This window comes from Trachurus japonicus, chromosome 11, assembly GCF_045865225.1.
Source record: "Trachurus japonicus isolate A0001 chromosome 11, Traja_1.0".
NCBI classification, from domain to species: Eukaryota; Metazoa; Chordata; class Actinopteri; order Carangiformes; family Carangidae; genus Trachurus; species Trachurus japonicus.
In genome coordinates, this window is record NC_140917.1 from 31,787,943 (window position 1) to 31,806,287 (window position 18,345).

At 44.3% G+C, this 18,345-nt stretch overlaps 1 protein-coding gene across 11 annotated transcripts in view; it reads left to right on the forward strand.

Annotated features, from left to right (window-relative positions):
• Positions 1-338: 338 nt before the first annotated feature.
• The window catches only part of ptprua (protein tyrosine phosphatase receptor type Ua), a 266,297-nt gene continuing 248,290 nt past the window's right edge, over positions 339-18,345 (forward strand). For 7 of the 11 annotated variants that reach the window (XM_085792294.1, XM_085792297.1, XM_085792296.1 and 4 more), the window contains exon 1: positions 379-639. In XM_085792294.1, the coding sequence (XP_085648420.1) occupies positions 570-639 (70 nt within the window). In that variant the 5' untranslated portion in view covers positions 379-569. Of the gene's footprint in view, positions 640-18,345 lie in introns of all 11 variants that reach the window. The other 4 variants (XM_085792302.1, XM_085792303.1, XM_085792304.1 and 1 more) reach the window with 1 other exon arrangement.

Below are 18,345 nucleotides of genomic sequence, written 5' to 3' on the forward strand. Positions count from 1 at the left end.
GGAACACGGAGGAAAAAGCGTCCCCCCCGTGATGTGACAGTGTGTTGACCTGTTGTACATCTAATAATTCACTGATCCATTTTGCCTGTGGAAAAACTGCAGATGCATTTTCTTTTTTTTCTTTCTCTCTCTCTCTTTTTTTTTTTTTTGCAAAGCTTTGTGGGATGTCAGGCTGCTCCACCCCTCCCCCGACTGGCCACGTGGAGGCGCTGCAGACCCGCATTCCTGCGTCCCGCTTTGCTCGCTTGACAGTGCAAGGGGGGGAAAAAAAAGTAGTGAAGCCGTTACAGGAATAAGGAGGAGGAGGAGGAGGGGGAGGATAGAGGGGGGACTCTTTTTTTTTGAACGCTTTAGCTCGAGATCAGATGCTCCCTGTGCGGGCTGTGGAGGGAGGGAGCAGGCAGCGCCTCTGCAGGGGGATTCAGCGATGAATGGAGCTGAGCGCACAACTTCTCTCCAGTCCTCCTCCGCCTGCTGCCACTGCTGCTGCTGCCACTGCTGCTGCTGGAGTTTTCTCTAGGATTTTCTTCTGGTGACAAGACGAGCTGGACTTTACTTCTTCTGCCAACATGTATTCGGCAGCACTGCTACTGATGCTGAGCGTCGGGATCTACGCAGACAGTATGGAAGGACCAACAGGTAAATGATGCAAAAGCAAAACAAAACAAAAAACAGGACAGACATGTGTGGTGGCTCTGTGTGGATTTATTTGTGTGTGCCAGACGCGCGCATCTTGTAAATTTGGCTGTTATGAAGTTGGTTCTCGGGCTTTAAAAGTGTCATTTGCAGGCTGCAGTGTAAACACGCTTTTCCTAACTTATAAAAGTTGCCTCTCCGGTGTGGATTCAGCTGTGAAATCAGACTCCGCGGCTGTGTCCAGCGGTGCCAACTTTCTCCTCTCTGTCTCTGTGCATGCGGTGGACCTGCCTCCGTCCTCTGCCTGTCATTTTCAGCATCGTTTTCATTTATTATTAGGCTACACGACTCAGAGCTGTTTGGTGAGATTTATTTTATTTTATTCTCAGGACGTTTCCTTCTCCAGATCAGATGCGCAGAGTTGACACACTGCACAGTCTTGGAAAATGAAAGTGTGAATGGTCACCTCTCCTCTCTGGCTCTCTTATCTCTGTCGAGTGTAGGCTATTCTGCATCTTGACGTTCACTGTCCTGTTCGCATTGTTCAGGCTCGTGGAGGTGGCAGCAGCCTTGTCACCCTCAGATGAATATGACATCTCAGTGATTTAGTCATCCCTCATTGGATTTTTGACTGCTCATGTAAATGAAATGGACTGCAGATAACTGGTCTGCATGTTAATAGTATTGATGGAATGTTTTTTTTTGCATAACAGTGTTTTCTGAAGCAGGACTGGCTGCTTCACTTTGCAGCAGTGCAAACTTTAAGAGGAGGGGATGAAATCAAGAGGATGTGTGTGTTTGTGCTGCTACAAAACAATACAGTGCAGATGAATTAGTAATGCAAGTGTTATTGTGCCCCAAATAACAGCACAGGCAGCTGATCCAGATATTCTCTGTGTTTTAGCCTCTATCAGTCAGAGTTTGACTGACAGTTTAAAAAGTGTTTCTCAGAAGAGGAGGAAACAGAGACTTTGAGCTGTAATACCTGTAATCCACCGAGTCTATCTGAGATAGCAGCTCCAGTCATCTTCACATCGCCTGCAGCAGGTTTAATATTTGAATGGCTGAAGTAGGTTTTATTTTAAAGATTGATCCTGGTCTTTGGAGGAATGTTGTGGAATATGAATTTGAGGGGGAAGAAACACGCCTCTGGTGACACCCCTGTCAAGTTTGTCTCAAGGAAAAAGTGCCAGTTGGTTTATTCCAGGAATGTTTTTTTGCGTCTTGTGTGTGTGTGTGTGTGAGAGAGAGACCCCGATATATATAAATACTCTGGCACACGGGTGTGGGTTACACAGCCACCAGCAGCAGTTGTTGAACAGTCGTGCACCGAGCCACTCCCTGCTCTCCAGGATCACACTGGTCCTGTAGGCAAGGGTTAATGCAGAAGGCCACCTGTCCTAGAAGCTTAGACAGAACAATAGACTCTCTCATCAGCATTTGGCTTTAATCCAGTTTATTTGTTGTCAAAATAGACACTGGTTTGAAATAGTTTCAATACTGAAGACAAAGCTGGTCCAAAGTACTTACAGTACAGTATGTGCTGGGCTGTGTGTTGAACCTCAGTAGCCTATTTGGTTTTTAGCACAGACCCAAATGTATTGATTTAATTTCCACATCTTGTTTTGTCAATATTCATAAGTGTAATGCATCATTTTGTCATTATAAGTGGAGTTACAACTGATTGGTTTTCAATCAATGACTTTAACACACACCATTATGTTTACATGTCAGAAAAAATGGAGTATTGCTTCACCAAACTTTCAATCTCTGAGAAATCTGAATTTATTTTATCTCAATTTTTAAATCTAAAGATATGTGAATTCCATTAAAAGTAAAGCACATCATCCAAATAAACCCCAGAGTGGAGTTAAAGTTGCTTTATTTGGGGTTTACGTGATGAAAATGTATGATAAGAGAATAATTTATCAAGGCTAAAGTGCAGCACTCACTGCCAGCGTTGCGGAGGCTTGCATCATTTGACACATGTCAGTTTATGCCCATGGCCAATGCTGAACACATCAAAAAACTGGCGGAAGCAGCTGAGGTACAGTAGCTGAAGCAAATGTGATAAAATGCTGCTTTTATGAAACAAATATCCTGCCAGCCTCAAACCAGGGGACGTTCCAGTTCACGGTTTATATATGAACCCCCAAGATCCCCCAGAATGCAGCTGTTTTTTCAAGGGTTGAGTTCTATGTGTGCTTGGAAAATAGAAGCATGTTGTACCCTGAGGAGCGGATAACCATTGTTGATGCCTGTCAGGATGCTGCCGATCTGCAGGGGTTACACACGACACAATGGCTGCGTTTGTTTTGACGTGCATCAAATGTCACCGGTGAGCTCTGCAACTGAAGAATCACACCGAGCTTTCAGCACTTGTTGCCACCCAAAGCTTCACACGCAGTCTGGTTTTGTACTTTAAAGACTCCGAGGTTTTTTTTTTTTTTTGTACACAGCTCTAGCTCGAGGTGAAAATCATCAAAGATTGCGCCTTGCAGTTTGTTGACGTCATGTGGAAGGATCTGAGGGTGTTGAAGTTAAAACATTTGCCTCGTTTTCTTTTTTTCTCTTCTGCCTGCGAGTTGCGTCGTGCAGCTTTAAATCCGAGCGGGGATGAAAAACAAGAGAGGGATGCAGTGTCACCCTTCGCTTTGCATCTCTGTATTCGAGCAAATGCTCCGGTATCAAAGGATGTGCCGCCTGCCATGCGCCGCCGCTGCACCTTTGGAGGTCTCTCACCTCGGCTCCGTATGGTTTCACCCACAGAGTGTTTGATTGCTGAGGTGAAACCGGGCGTGTTGTTTAAGTGCACCCGGCCCCTGTTAGTGAGGGCTCCAAGGAGTCGGTGCAAGACGGTAATTTAATCCTGAAATGAAACCACGTGAACGCAACACACACACACACACACAGCTCCACATGCTCGGAAGGAGGTTAGCTTTGAAAGAGCGCTCTGAAACGGGCACCGACATGGGGAAGGTGGGCTTTCATGGGCTGCTGGGACTATGTAGAGAAGGTCCTCGGTGTGCGAGGCGGTTTGTACTTGGCTCAGAGTTAATCCTAGGAAAAATAGCCCGACACACACATACACAGACAGACACAGCTCTCCTGGGGCGAACGTAGAAGCTTTACATGGAGAAAATGGAGCGTATGCTTCCACAAAAAAAAAAAAGAAGCAATGATGAAATGTGGTTGTTCTGCAGGAAATAACACAAGGTTCTTTAATAGAACAATGGCGAATTGCATAATGGCGACATGCTGTTCAAGAAAATGACTACACTCTGTAATTATAGTTCATGATAATGAGATGGCAGAAGAACAAGGTTGTTTCGACACCCGTTTTTATAAAAGGAGAGAAATCGCGGAAATCTATCAATATAACACGGTTCAGGACGTTTACCAGACAGTTACAAGCCTTCAGAGCTCAGGGACCGAGTTTCAGAGGCTACACACTAAACAATCCAGTTTTAATTATCTGTGTGGCTGAAGAAAAATGGATGCAATTAAGCTTGAAATGGATAAAAATGACCAATTTGAAATGATAAAGCACAGCCCACAGTTCACTCCTCACCTTTCCGATTGCCGATTACGTTCTACAAACGAGCCGGCGCAGGCCTGTTTGTCTTTGCTTCAGATTGGACAATTAAACGGTCAAGCGTCAGAGGCGCTGTGTGGACAAAAGAGGGCCTGACAGAGGGAGCCAATGAGAAAGCACCGGGGTGGCCGTGGTGGAAGTCAATAAGGCTTTTCCTCCCTCTATGTTCCACTTCTTTGATGGCTTGTGAGTCATTTTAATTGCATCTGCTGTTGCCTGTCAGTCACTCTGCTCCTCTCAGAGTTTCTACTGGCAGTGCGGCCGGAGCCCAACCAGCAAAGGTGTTTGACAGATTTGAAGTTTCCCTTTTTTTAATAATTAAACCGGAAGACTCGCGGAGGCTTGTGGAAGTTCTCCGGCTGGTGAATAGCTGAGAGACTTGGCAAACTTCAGTGGGTCCTTTTTTATATATGGCTGCAACATGATTACTTCTATTTATCTAAAAATGATTTTCCCCTTATCATCGAGGGAGGAGTCATGGCTGCTGTTGTGCCACTGAAGTCAATTTTCTCCATGCGAGTGGAGCTGGTGAAACGCTGTGTCGCCTCCAACAGACTTTATTGTATCTCTGCAGGCCGAGTTCCAGCTCCCTCCGCGCCATCTGTCTTTACATCTAGACTGTTTAAGTAGTAATCAGCCGTCAACAGTGCTGGGCAGTAATACATTATGTTGCACTGATGTGAATTTTTTTTTTCTCTGACTACTGGAAGGGATTACAATTTGAGATGTGGTCATTTTTTTGTGCAGTTACTAATCCTGGTGATGGGGTCCTCTTTCTTGCTGTTTAGGGCCACATTAGTGTAGTGTTCTGATTGGGGCTGTGGTTTGAACAGCAATAATTTTCAGATGTGCCAACAAGCTGTTGCTAAAGTAGCTGCAAACCACATTTGCTGCCATTAAATACCCTAACCCAATCCATCCATCTTCAACCACTTATCTGAGGTCGACTCGCGGGGGTGGCAGATCCACAGGTGTGTCCCAGACTTCCCTTTCCCTGGTTACATTGGCCAGCATGGATCTAGAGGCGTTCCCAGGCCAGGCTGGAGAAATAGTCTTACCCCCGAGTCCTCCGTCTGCCCCATGGCCTCCTCCTCCCAGCTGGACTGGCATCCTCACCAGATGCCCCAACCACCTCAACAGGCTCCTTTCCACAAGAAGGAATAGCGGGTCTACTCCGAATCTGAAGTTCTCACCTTAACTCTAAGGGACGCCACAGCCACCTTCCTGAGAAAACCTATTTTGGCTGCTTGTATCTGCAACCTTGTCCTTTTGGTCATGTAGACCGACCATTAGATCCAGAGCTTTGCCTTTTGGCTCAGCTGTCTTTTCGTCAAAACGGCCCGGTACAGCGATCGCAACGCGGTCATGAAATATCAAAATAAATCCCCATATTAACACATTCAATCAACTTGCCTAATTAAAAATGTGCTGTGCACAGTCTGTCACCACAAATCCGCCACAGATGAAGCCAACTTAGGCCAATTACAGAAGCTATTTTTACATTTCGCTATGTCTTACACAACCGATATTAGGATTAACTGCGGCCAAACTGCAAGAAACTGTTCAGTGGCAGTTCAAACTGATGCATTTGCTCTTTAAATGATGTGATCTTGGTTGGAGTCATAGTTTTCTTGCTTGAATGAAAAACCTTTGATTTTCTTGAAGTCATTTACTCTGGTAATTATGGAGTCTGGGGCCACACGCTATTCGTCGATGGTGGTAGCAGTCAGACCGTCCTTGGCCATTAAAGCCTCCTGCAATATGTTTATGACATTAATCCACCGGCTCTGCTGCTGCACACATGCTCGTCACCACCGCGCATTGATAATGGAGCTGACAAGCGCTGCCAGAGAGCTCCTTGGCCTGGACCCACGAGGCGTCGTTCTGCGGAGGGGAAGCGGGGACGGCTCCTGCCTCTCCAGGTGTTAGGAACGTGTTGTTTCTCCCTCATCGACAACATATCCTTATTGAACAGATGGAGAGGTGCCAGCGCCGCGCCGCCCGTCAAGCTGATCGCTAAACAAGGTTTAGACAACAAAATTAATTTGCTCAACTTTTACACGTCCCGATGTGTCGGCGGGCGGCTGCCCCTGCCTCCCTCTAGATGACTGTCTTTAAAAGAAGCTGCAGGGTTTGTGATGCTGCTTATTCTTCTCCCCGTGACTCATTCCACTGCTCATACCGTTCTCAGGTTTATTTCCAACCAGCTATGTAATGATCTGCTGGATGACAGAATTCATGAGATCAGTGAAATAGCTGAAGCGAATAAATTCCAGTAGCGCGGATGCTTCGGCTGATTGAGAATCAGCTGCCGGTGGAATTTGGATGTTGGGATTTTGCAGGTGTGCAGTGTGATGGAGTCTGAAAAGACCCCGGCTGCTGAAACAACAGCAGACTTTTCACGCATCGGCTTCTTCCCCTGCACTCCTCAGGCCTCTCACTCCTTCAGTTGAAGAGCTCACCGTCTGCTGGAGATCATGTCTCAAATTGTCCGCGGTGCACTGAGGACTGTGAAGATGATGCTTGTCACCGAAGTGTCTCTTAATTCCTCAAACAGCCCCGAAGAAAGGAAATCTCATCAGGCCAGGCAGGAACATGTGTCTCGTCAGAATCAGAAGGGATGAACTTTGAACGGTTGCCTTGAAACACTCGAACGGTGTTGTGTAACAGCTGGTGGAGATGTGCCTCGCGTTCCTTTGAGCCTTTGTTACATTGTATACTCAAATAAACTGGGATGTAAACCTGCTTCACTTTAGAGTCCATTGAACACGAGTACCACCATGGACTGCTCAAAATATACAGAGGTGCTACTCAAAGCTGCAAAACATTCAGCATGGTGTTAAAGCAATGCTGGGAAGATTTAAAAAAAAGTGTAAAGATGAGACATCAAAACAACACAAGGAAAATACAACATCAAATATACCAAATTAAATATAAATGACCCAACAAAGAAAACAATAATAAAGGCTTTGTTCTGGTGATACATGCCTTATGAGAAATGTACAGTTTTCTTTGTTTTTTCTTGTTTTTCATTTCAGGGCTTTCAAATAACTCATTTAGACGCACCACAGAGCTGGGGTGTTCACAATTTCATCTTGCTGTTAATATTAACATAAAACTGTATTAGAACAAGTTTCCCTTTTTAAATCTGAAGAATAATAACTACAGGATCCCGCTGTTTGCATAAATCAAGCCAGTAGCGCTGCATCAATGATCTGCGGTTTCAATATCAGGAATATTGCTGCTCCAACTATTAATCTGGTTATTGTCTTAATGAATAATTGGGTTTAGTCTCCATGAGCTCAGGTTGACAGCTCCACACTCCAACAAAGTTAACTGATGAAATGAGACAGAGGAAAACATTTTGAAAAATGAAATTTAATGATTTATTGATTATCCAAAATTAAATCAACTAGCCATTAACAAATTGGCACATCCTGTAGCATTAACTTTATTTTTGCATTGATTTGTTCTTCGAAAAAAGAAAAAAAAAAACCCAGCACTACCACTTTAAGTAGTGCTGACTGCAGAGCTTCTCAAAGTGCGGCCCATGGGCCCCCAGGGGTCCAACAAAAAGGCTAATACTTTCTTTTTCCTTTGAACCACTAAGAACATTTGTTGGATGTATTGGAACACCGATCAGGTCTTGGACTTTCACGTCCTTTGTCAGGGGTATAGGAACCAATTTAGAAGCGAGGGCTGGGTATTTAACCTTCAGCACTATTTTGGTGCTGACCAAACACCGTCGCTGTCACAGAGAATCAAGATCTGTCAGCTACCGAAAGTTGTGTTTGAATACCTGATTAGATATGTACCTCTCCCTTTGAGACAGTTTCAGAGTTCTTGCACAGCAGTTGTAACTTTTAAAAGAAGTTGGCACTTAGATTTAGAAGGATAGTTTAGATGAGGGATGTCACGATTATACGTTTTCTTGACACGGTTGTTGTCAGACAAATAATCACGGTACTACGATTATCACGATTAGTATGCTTGAATTAATTTCACAACACTGTGAATGTGTAAAATCAAATATAGTCAAAATATAATTACATTACTCATACGTTTACACAAAATATTTCAAGTCATCTATTAATAAAGGAATAATTATAAATCCCCCAGAGGAAATGTTTGAAATATTCAGGTCATAAATTGTTTTTTTGTTTGTTTTTTAAACTACAAATGACACCCTAACATTTAAATTCCTACCAAATCAATGTTAGGTTTACCAGTATCTGTGCATTATCCTTTATTTATTAGGGTTAGGGTTAACTTAACTAATCATCTTTTTTGGAAAGTAACAGTATTTAGGAATCTTTACGATCAATTAATTGCAGCGTTTAATACCGTGATTAATTGTGAAAACAAGTAATCGTGACATCCCTAGTTCAGACAAAGTGGATGTTTTTCTGAATGTGGTCTACATCAGTATATGAAGAGGGTTCTTCCTCATAAGGACGGTTTACCCTGCACTATTGAAATAGTGGTTCACAGCACTCAGACCTGACCGGTTTGTAGGGAATGGCAGGTGAGACTGATGATGTGTAGTCGGTTGGTTTAGCGGCGACTGTGTGCTTTTTATTAAGGGACGAGTTGGACACAGAGATGAGATGCGGGAGAGCGTGACTGTTCTGCAGTGACGGCTGCCTGTCCGTTTAGTCCAGTCCCGCTCTCCGTCAGATTTGGGCGGCTGCTGCCATTACCTCCCAGAATTTGTCACCGCCGCTGACAGCCAGCCATGAATAATCTTTATGAATATTCCTCTGCCGCTCCCGCCGCCTAGCTGGGAGATGATGTGTGTTTACACTGCGCCGCCGAACCAATTGTCCAACCTATTCCTGTGGGGTTGTGAAAACCTGTGGTCGGACCTGTCACAGCTGATGACAGGTTGAAGCGAGTCGTGACGCAGGCGGCGGAGAGGAAACTGTTGCTTGGTTATCGCTGCGGTGCGAGACAACCCCCCCCGGAACAGCAGATTCAGCAGACAAGGAGGAGGAGGTGGGGTGGGGGTCAAAGTTCAGACACAGGATGATTTTTTTTGTGGCGGTGCTGTCAGCAAGTGTCACTTTAGATTGAGATGACATCTGGGGCCAAACTGCAGGAATAGCTTTCCTCTCGCTTCCTTTCCTCTGCAGCTTCTGGGGGGGAAGAAGAAGAAAAATAACTGTGTGATATCAAAAGCTATTTCTTTTTAGCTCGGCTCCTCTTTATCTCCCAGAGTTTTCCCTCTCAGGCTCACATGTTTAGTCCCCCGTGTCATCAGTGTGGAAGACCACAGTGCTGATAAACTCAAGTTAGATTAACTGCCAAACTACAAACTCACTCCTTGTTATATCCTTGCCTTCATTTTCACAAGATACTGAAACGGAAAAAAAGTGGGGGGAAAAGAAAATCACTGATATGGAGCAAGACCCGGGGTGTGAAGGTCCCGGGGTAGCTGTAGATATTACGCTTTAAAAAGCAGACGTTTAGAGTTATCAAACCTGTGGGCCTCCATGCATCCCCTTGGTGCACTAGAGATATTAAAAGTTGAAGGGAAACTTGCAAGAAAAAAAAAAGAAGTGAAATTATTAAATAAATAATCTGACATGTCCCTCAACGGAGTGAACAAGGGCACTGCGGCAGTGGATGTTCACCCCCGTCAAGGTTAGCGGTGACCCTCCTGTGCACAGCAGGGGAGGTTATGCGGCATGAGCAGCAACACCTGTGTGTCTGCTATCACTGCGGGACATCTTCATCACCACCTTCTTCACTTCCTCCTTCTGTAAGTCAGTTTGAAATGGTACAAGGCTGTCTACCCTAAAGGCAAAGTGCAGTATCTGTAGTATTTTTTTTGACCAATCAAAAGTGTGGCATATTCTCTTCAATCTGGTAGAATTTGATATTGGTAGCTACTGCTAAAATTTCCAGAGTAATTGGGCTTTTTATTTTGCTGTCCATCCAAAAAAAGCACTGTGAAACCAAGGCAAAGTTCAGTACTGTACTCCCTACATTCTATAATTTCTATAATCTGTTGCTAATACCAAGCCAAAGTGCAGTATCTGTACCAAAACCAAGGCAAAAGTGCAGTATCTGCCATAAAACTGTCAAGATTGGTCACAAAATATGCCATAAAACGGTCAAAATTGGTCAGAAAGACAAACTACAAAATACATTTAATTCAATCCACTATTATCTAATCAATTATAGACTTGGTAGTTATTCATAATTTGATGCTTAAACCCGACAATGAAAAAGACAAAAAGCTGTTTTTCTCAGTTTGGCATTTTTACAGATAATGCACTTTGTTTTTGTTGGGCAGCTTCGTGGCTCGATGTTCCCCCTTTTTCTGAATCTCACTTTGTAATGATAAATCTGAAGTGTTGGAGCCCCAGAGTGCAGGCTGACTAGCCACCAATCTATCCTGAATATGTAGTTAAGAGTGTGTATTATAACCTCCTAGATTGCCTTTTACTGTCAAGCGACAATCCACCGCCCATTCATCCAAAAACTCACATTCAATGATGAAGAAAATGTACAAATAGCCCCTTTAACATGTCATCGCTCTGCCACCACACAAAAGTCATTGTGCTCTGGCTTGTGGTTGCTCTTTCTCTGCTTCATAGGGTAACAAAACCCAACTTCCATCACAGGGCGATGATGGGACTCTCAGACGATGAATTAAATCGTGCAACCCTATTCCAGATGTCATTTTGAGCACATAACTCTCAGGCTCAAATGTCCGTGCAGCTGTTGTCCAATCACAATGTGTCACCAGGGGCAGGAGGCAATATTCAGTCATCTGAGTTGGTGTGAGGAGACAATCACAACGTCCCTACCCACAGCTAATTCAAACAGGATCTGTCACCTGTGCTGTATACCCAAATTTAAAATCTCACTTGTGATTGAATATGTAACATTTAAAATATTTAAAGGTATAATATGTAGGAATTCCCCCCATCTAGCGGTGCGGTTGCATATCGTAACGTATTCTTGATGTTGCATTCACGTGAAATCGGGCAGACGTCAGACAGACAACAGACGCTGCATGTAACAGGATAAACAAGCGTCTATGTAAACAAGTGGTCCGCCAGCACGAGGCAAAACAATACAGGCGTGACAATATGTTGTCATGGTGATGTCGTATTGTTTACCTGACCCACGTTTTACCGTCTCTCGTCGAGTAAAATGACATCCAGTTGGTTTGCCGACGGCCGTCTGCCTGACTGCACCTGAATGCAACATCAGTGCCTCCGTCCTTCCTCACACTACACAGTGGTGACAGTTTTAACAGGCGCTACCTGGAAAACGTTCTCCCCGATGTGATTGATGCGATGCAACATGGCAGCCTCGGTTCGGTGCGTTGCCCACTTATGTATTTGTAACGACTTGTAACAACTCGTTCTAAGGTACCAGAAAGCTTTCATTTGTATGCAGGTGTGATTCAACTTAAGTGAAATACGTATTTATGAAAGCAATATTTGATTTTTGCTAATAAAAAAACAAATTAGTTACATACTGGGGCTTTAAGAGTTGACATTAAAATGAATATTTTGACTGGTCATATCTGGATGATCTCTGATCTACAAGGTTGAGTATTAGGGCCACTGATTCAGCCCAGCCAAATGGTTCAAACTCTGTCTTTCTTTTAAACATTTTACACTACTACTGTGTACCCACCTACTTGAAAAGTAGTGTGTGCCTGTCAGATTGTTAGTTTTGGAAAGCTACTGAAATTGTCAGCTGCAACCCCCCTCCCTGAATTTGGAGGTATGGGGAGGGGGTCTGAGACGCTGCACAGCGATCTAACAAGCACTTTGTTTGAATCATTTTGACAGCTTTACACCAAGCAGTGCTCACTGTCATAGAGAGGAACCGGATCAATTTGCAGCAGGAAGTGTGGAGGAAGCGGACTATTCCTGGATAAATAGATTTCAAAGTGAAATTGCCAAACACTCCTTGTTGTTTGGTGTTTCCTGCAGGGAATCGAACCATTAACCCAGGCAGCGATAATGTCTTGCATCCCCACCTTGGCCCTCTTGCCTCCCAGCCCATCTGTTCTTCCTCTTCCTCTTGTTGGCATCCACATTTTAACTAGTTCTGTCTCCTCTGTTCTCTTTCCTCCTTCCACCTTTCCTCTGACTTCCTATGCGAAGGGGGCGCCTTGGCAACGATTCAGACAACGCCGGCACTTTGGCAGTTATGAGAAGCGATAGCACCTGGGCCAGCATATGCTGTGTTCGCCTTCCAAACGCCGTCTGCATCGGCATAGCGAGCGCAGGGGTTGTGGCCTCGGCGGCCTTTGAACTCGGACAGATAAACGTAAAGGATTTACACCGGCGAGCAAGGAGCCGACAGATCGCGCACTGCATGGGAATGAGCCGGAGCATCTTTGCATTCACATAGGAACACATTAGCCCCGGCATGGATGATTGGACTCGTATAAAGTCTTCATTGCGTTTTATGAGATGTATTCCTGCCGGCGCCTGATGTGTGACGTTGTTGTTGTTTTTATAAGGCAGCTGTCGCAGGAAGTCCTAAATCACTGATTCAGTAAGCAAAAGCTGCAAATGTAGGCACGGCATCACAGGTGGAGGTGGAGAAAACGAGACGGTGGGTAAAGTGAAGGAAGCGGAAGACGAAGAGGAGTGTTTGTGGAGTACACGAGGGGGGTATGGGGGTTATTGATTACATGGGAGGGAGCTGTAGGAAAACAGCATGGAAATCAGCTGGTGGCCGGCTTTCTGTCAACTGTGCAGCATCGCCTTTCATCTTCCCTCCACCGTCCGATCTGGCAGGCTGGCCCCGGCCCCGAGGTGAAAGTGACTCGATGGGGGCGAGGCGTCTCCAGATCGGCAGCCGAACATGTGCGTCCCCGTGCCCTCCTGGCCTAACACCCCTAATCTCAGCATCAATGGAGTCTGAGCAGATGGCGCTGTGGCCGGGGTCACCGGGCCCATACACAATAATAATAGGGCACGAGAGGATGATGAGGGTGGCCTAGACGCTGGGGGAGGAGGAGGAGGAGGGGTTGTTGCAGAGATGACCTGAGTAGACATTAAAAACAGATCTACTTTGTTTGCCCTTGCATAAGGCAGCAGTTGACATATGTTGTTTGTGAGTTGGTTTAAACACAGACTCCTGTACGCTGACCTAGAAAAGTGATGAGAGCAGCAGAAAGCCCGCCATCAAACGCTGCACTGCTTGATTTATTTATTTATATAGAATCTTTGTTTCTTGTTAGAAGCTCCTTTGCTGCTGGAAATGTATAATGGAAGGAAAACACGCAGGAGGAGCTGCAGCATGCCACTGAGTTAAATTGACGTGGGTTATTAAAGCGGCCCCCACATTTTGCTGCCGGTATAGTCAGTTCATCACGTATTAATTATACATTCATTAAGTTTATGCCAATTTTTCAGACGTCACACAGCTCACCTTGTGTAACATTCACAACTTACAAACTGACAAGCGACAAATAAAACTTAAAAATGCTTACTGTAGTTCTAGCACCTTGTAGTATGCCTTAAACAAATCATATAATTATGTATTTTTTAAAAATAAACACATAGTAATATAAAATACAAATATGCAGTTTTATTATCAACAGCCCCCTCCCTTCATGTTTCCATTCTAATCTATTGAATGTGTAAAAGATCTCATGGGTCTCTTGAGACTGACATAAAGCCAGCATTAACTAATATTAACCACTGGTCCAAGTTAGACTGCAGCAGTAACACTGTCTATTTATATATGAACTATAAACTATATACACAGGGGCAGCTCTTCAGTCGTCTGTATTTACTGAACCATAAGTGTAGATAATACTGAGTGAAATATTACACTTATGAAAAATGGAAATCTGCCCTAAAGGGGCTATAAAACAGAGGAGAGTGGGGCCAAGCATCAAAATCATGAGGAGGGGGGCAGGACAAGACTTAAAACAAGGGTTTAGTGCAGTTTAAGCGTTGGCTGGGGTCAGGCTTCACTTTAAATGAAGCAGATTTAACGTCCTGATTCTTTGCTGCTTCTGTTTATATCGCACTCTATCATGGACTGGGCTAAATGTATCCGTACTAGTGACAGCAGAGCCTGCAGAGCAGAGGAGTGCATGTAGAACCACGTAGGACGTGTTTGTCGCTGTCGCTCCTGAGGGACGGTTTGCACATAAATTTGCTCCTGCCTGAATGTGTGCGGCCACGCCCGCGCGCTTCCAGACAATCTCTAATTATATGCACACAAAAAGTAGGCTATGTATTGTTTTCATATCTCCTCTTCATGCCCCCCCTCCCCCTCTCCCCCCACCTCCTCTACCAGTCGCCAACACTGTCACCCACTTTCTGCCAGGCCGGAAGACCTGTTGTTAATTAAACCTGCCAATCACAGAGCGAGATGGAACAGGGAGGTGGGGGCGGAGGAGAAATGGGGGGGAGAGAGTTTTGCACTTTCCTGAAAGTGTTTTGCAGCAGTTCTTTCTTTATGCTAATAGAGTCAGTCACATCTTCATTTTAGAGGCTGCAGCCAAGGACAGTAACAGTTGACTCCAACGACGGTGTTTGTGTGTAAGTGTGAATATGTGCGCGCCTCGTCCTCACTCTGCGCATGAGTGCACCCAGGGAGGGAGGGGAACAATTATTAGGGGGCGCAGATTAGGAACGCTGTCAAAAGTGACAGTCCTTTTTTTTCCAGTCTGCCTTCAAAGAAAGGAGGAGAGGTTGAGTAACGAGAGCTGTTGCACAGTCTGACACGAGTATGAAAGTCTCCGTTTGACTCTGTGTCCTTGCCGCATGGCCGATGTCTTTGACCTGATGTGTTGTCCATGTTTAATTAAGAATCTGCTCGAGCGGGATTACGATACAAGGCAGGGTCAATCTGTAGAGGGAAAGAAGTGAATCACAAATGGAAGGTTTATTGTGGCCGGTTGGCTGGGTGTTGGCGAAGGCGGACAAGTTTGTGTTATCCCCCGGCTGGCCCCTGTTGTTTTTGGGGTGGGATACAGTAAATCCTTTCTTAAGCGGTGTCCTGCTTAATTAACTTGATTTTTGTTTGTGCTTAATCAGGCTGGAGGCACGCTTAGATCACTCCTCTCTCTACCGCTTTAAAAATACCCTACAACTAAACTTACCTTGCAGCCATGTGGGAAACGCAAACTGTGGCTGACACGCAGGCTTAGATGTGGGAGGTAGAGGGAGGAGAGGCTACACCACCATCATCACCTCATCACCATCACTGCTACTGCTGCTACTAATGCTGCACAAGTGCTACAACTGATAACTCTACTATTGTTGGTGCTGCTGCTGCAGCTGCAGCTGCTGCTTGTTACGGTGGCCTGGAGGTGCAAACCAACATTACAAAATCCGAAACACTTTTACAAAGCTTGAGACAAGTTTACATTTTCGAAAACATTTTTACATATCATAAAACAAAATTACATTACCATAACACATTTCAAGTCCTGAAACAAATTTACATTTCAGAAAACAAACTAACAAGAAAAAAACACTTTTACAAACACAGAGACAAAATTACAAGTCCCAAAATAAATTTACAAATAACATCAACCGGAAAGGGAATGTACCAACTCCAGGGTTGAACCGGAAGTGATAACGGGAGGAGTTGTTGTTGTCGTTGACGGAGTTCATGGTGACCCAAGATGGACAGCGATCGGTGCCATCGCCGGCAATAGTGCCAGCAATATTTTCATTTCCAGTACCGGAAATGGCCGCAGCAAATTCGGCGCTATTGCCGGCGACGATTTGTAAATTTGTTTTGGGACTTGTAATTTTGTCTCTGTGTTTGTAAAAGTGTTTTTTTCTTTTTAATTTGTTTTCTGAAATGTAAATTTGTTTCAGGACTTGTAAATGTATTATGGTAATGTAATTTTGTTTGATATGTAAAAATGTTTTCTAAAATGTAAATTTGTCTCGAGCTTTGTAAAAGTGTTTCGGATTTTGTAATGTTGGTTTGCACCTCCAGGCCACCGTAGCTTGTACATCTTGTTTCTAATTCTTACCATTGTACAACTACCACTAACTCTTGTACTAATGCATTCCCTGCTTTGCGCTAATGCTAATATCTGCTGCTAAGTAGTTTACTAATGCTAGTATTACGTTCTGCTGCTGCTAATGTCACTGCTTTTATTACTTCTGCCACTACCATTGCTAACTTAGCCTACTAAGTATGAGTTCCACTGCTACAATGACAATACCAATCACTATAGGGATGCACTGATCTGATATTAAAATCAGATATCGGTCCAAATATTAATTAACTAGCTTGATTGGGTATCAGATAATGGAGATGAGCTATGATTCCAAACTTTTCACTCCAGTTCTATGTTTGTGAGGCGTGCTACATCACGTGTCAGCAGCAACCAACACACACCCTATGGCTTCACTGTTCTCCACATGGCAAATATACAGTATATTAATTAAACAGTGGTGTCGGATTGGTATCGGCCGGTACACGAAGCCTAGGTTAGGTATCGGCACTGGGACCCGAAAAAGCTGGATCAGTGCATCCCTTATTACCAATATACTGTAATGCATCCACTGTCAATAGTATCGCATGTGTCGGTGCAACTATCGTTTAATCCCTTTAACGCACGCCTGTCTGCACACTACCAAATTAAAGTGGAACTGATCAATCATTAAAATTGATTAACTGATGGAACAGTGCATGTTTAACAAGTCATCCAAGTCCAGACAATAAGACTAACAACCCGTCCTCCTCACCTTTGTTAAACACCGCTGTCACCTGAGTGTAAAGATGATGTTTTGCTGAGAGGCTGAGTCTGCCTCCTGTGACTGCTGGATGTTGCTGAACAATAAAACTCAACTATGGGTCGTAATGAGCTGCTTGCACAAATGGCCAAAGGTGTTGTTTTTTTTTATTACGAGTGTACAGTCTCGACGTGTCATACGCCTTGTTGCTCTTAATGCTTCTAAGTGCTTCTACCACAGCTGACGTTGTGTGTATTATTTCTCCTGAAGCTGTTGCTGTTGTGTCTGCTTTTAATGTTACTTTCATTGATTTCACTGCAATTTGATATGATCACTGCTCCTGCTATATATCGATGCTACACATCACTAGATAAATCAAAGATAAAGACTGCAATTCATGACAGTCAGCTTCCCCATACCTGTGTGCTTGTATAGTTTGATAACACAAACATACTTTCAAAGTTGCCATATAGTATAAAAGTAGATGTTCATGTATCCTTTGAATAAAGCAGCTCTAAGCTCTATATTAATTCTATGAAAGTATTGAAGCCTCAGTCCACAGAGAAATGCACACAGTCTGTATTCAGAAACTGAGCCATTAGGACTTCTGTAACTTTGTGATGTCACAACAAGTTACCACTCTGAGCCATGCCCCGTCCACTTGTACCCAAGTCCACCTTTGGAGGATTTGTTTTTTCTCCTTTAACCTGAAATCTGCTTTATATTAATTCACTCAGAAAGCTGTCAGACACTCAGAAGAGGTGCTCACTGCCTCTCTCTCTTCTGATTGGCTCACCAACCTGTTACTAGAGCTCCAGAGAGAAGCCTAAGAGAAGAGACTACACTTCAATGTTTTTTTTCTGCTCCGAAAACCACCAATACATCTTCTTATGGATCAATACTGAAAATAAACACTGTCAGAGGCTAAAGTGTGTGTGGACTTCTATAATTAAGGGTTTTGCTATGTCCACTCCCACTGTAGCTTAGATTTCAACCTGTGGGATGAGAACCCTGGCTCTGAGGAGAGACCTGAGTCAGGACTGACCTATAACATTTGCTGGTGCAACACAAGGCCCAGGGGCTTGTGGGGATTTTGACGGCAGGGTTTGCCAGAGGGCAGCAGGGCTGTTTGCTCTGTCTAAACTCCACCGACTGAGGTGTCTGCTGCCGGGGAGAGGCAGTAGTAGTTATAGGACTCGGAGAGCGCGCGTGTGTGGGTGTGTGAGATTTGACCTAGCCAGGGGCATGAATAAAAATGTCTAGTAATTGCCTGACTCTGTCACAGAGATCATTACCACAGGTGTTTGAGCCCCTGAGGACGGAGGAAGGTGTTGGTGGGGTGGTGGGGGTGTTAGACTGTGGGCCTTTTGACAGAAAAACAACCATTTCCTCATATTTTTAAAGACTTGGCATGAGGTT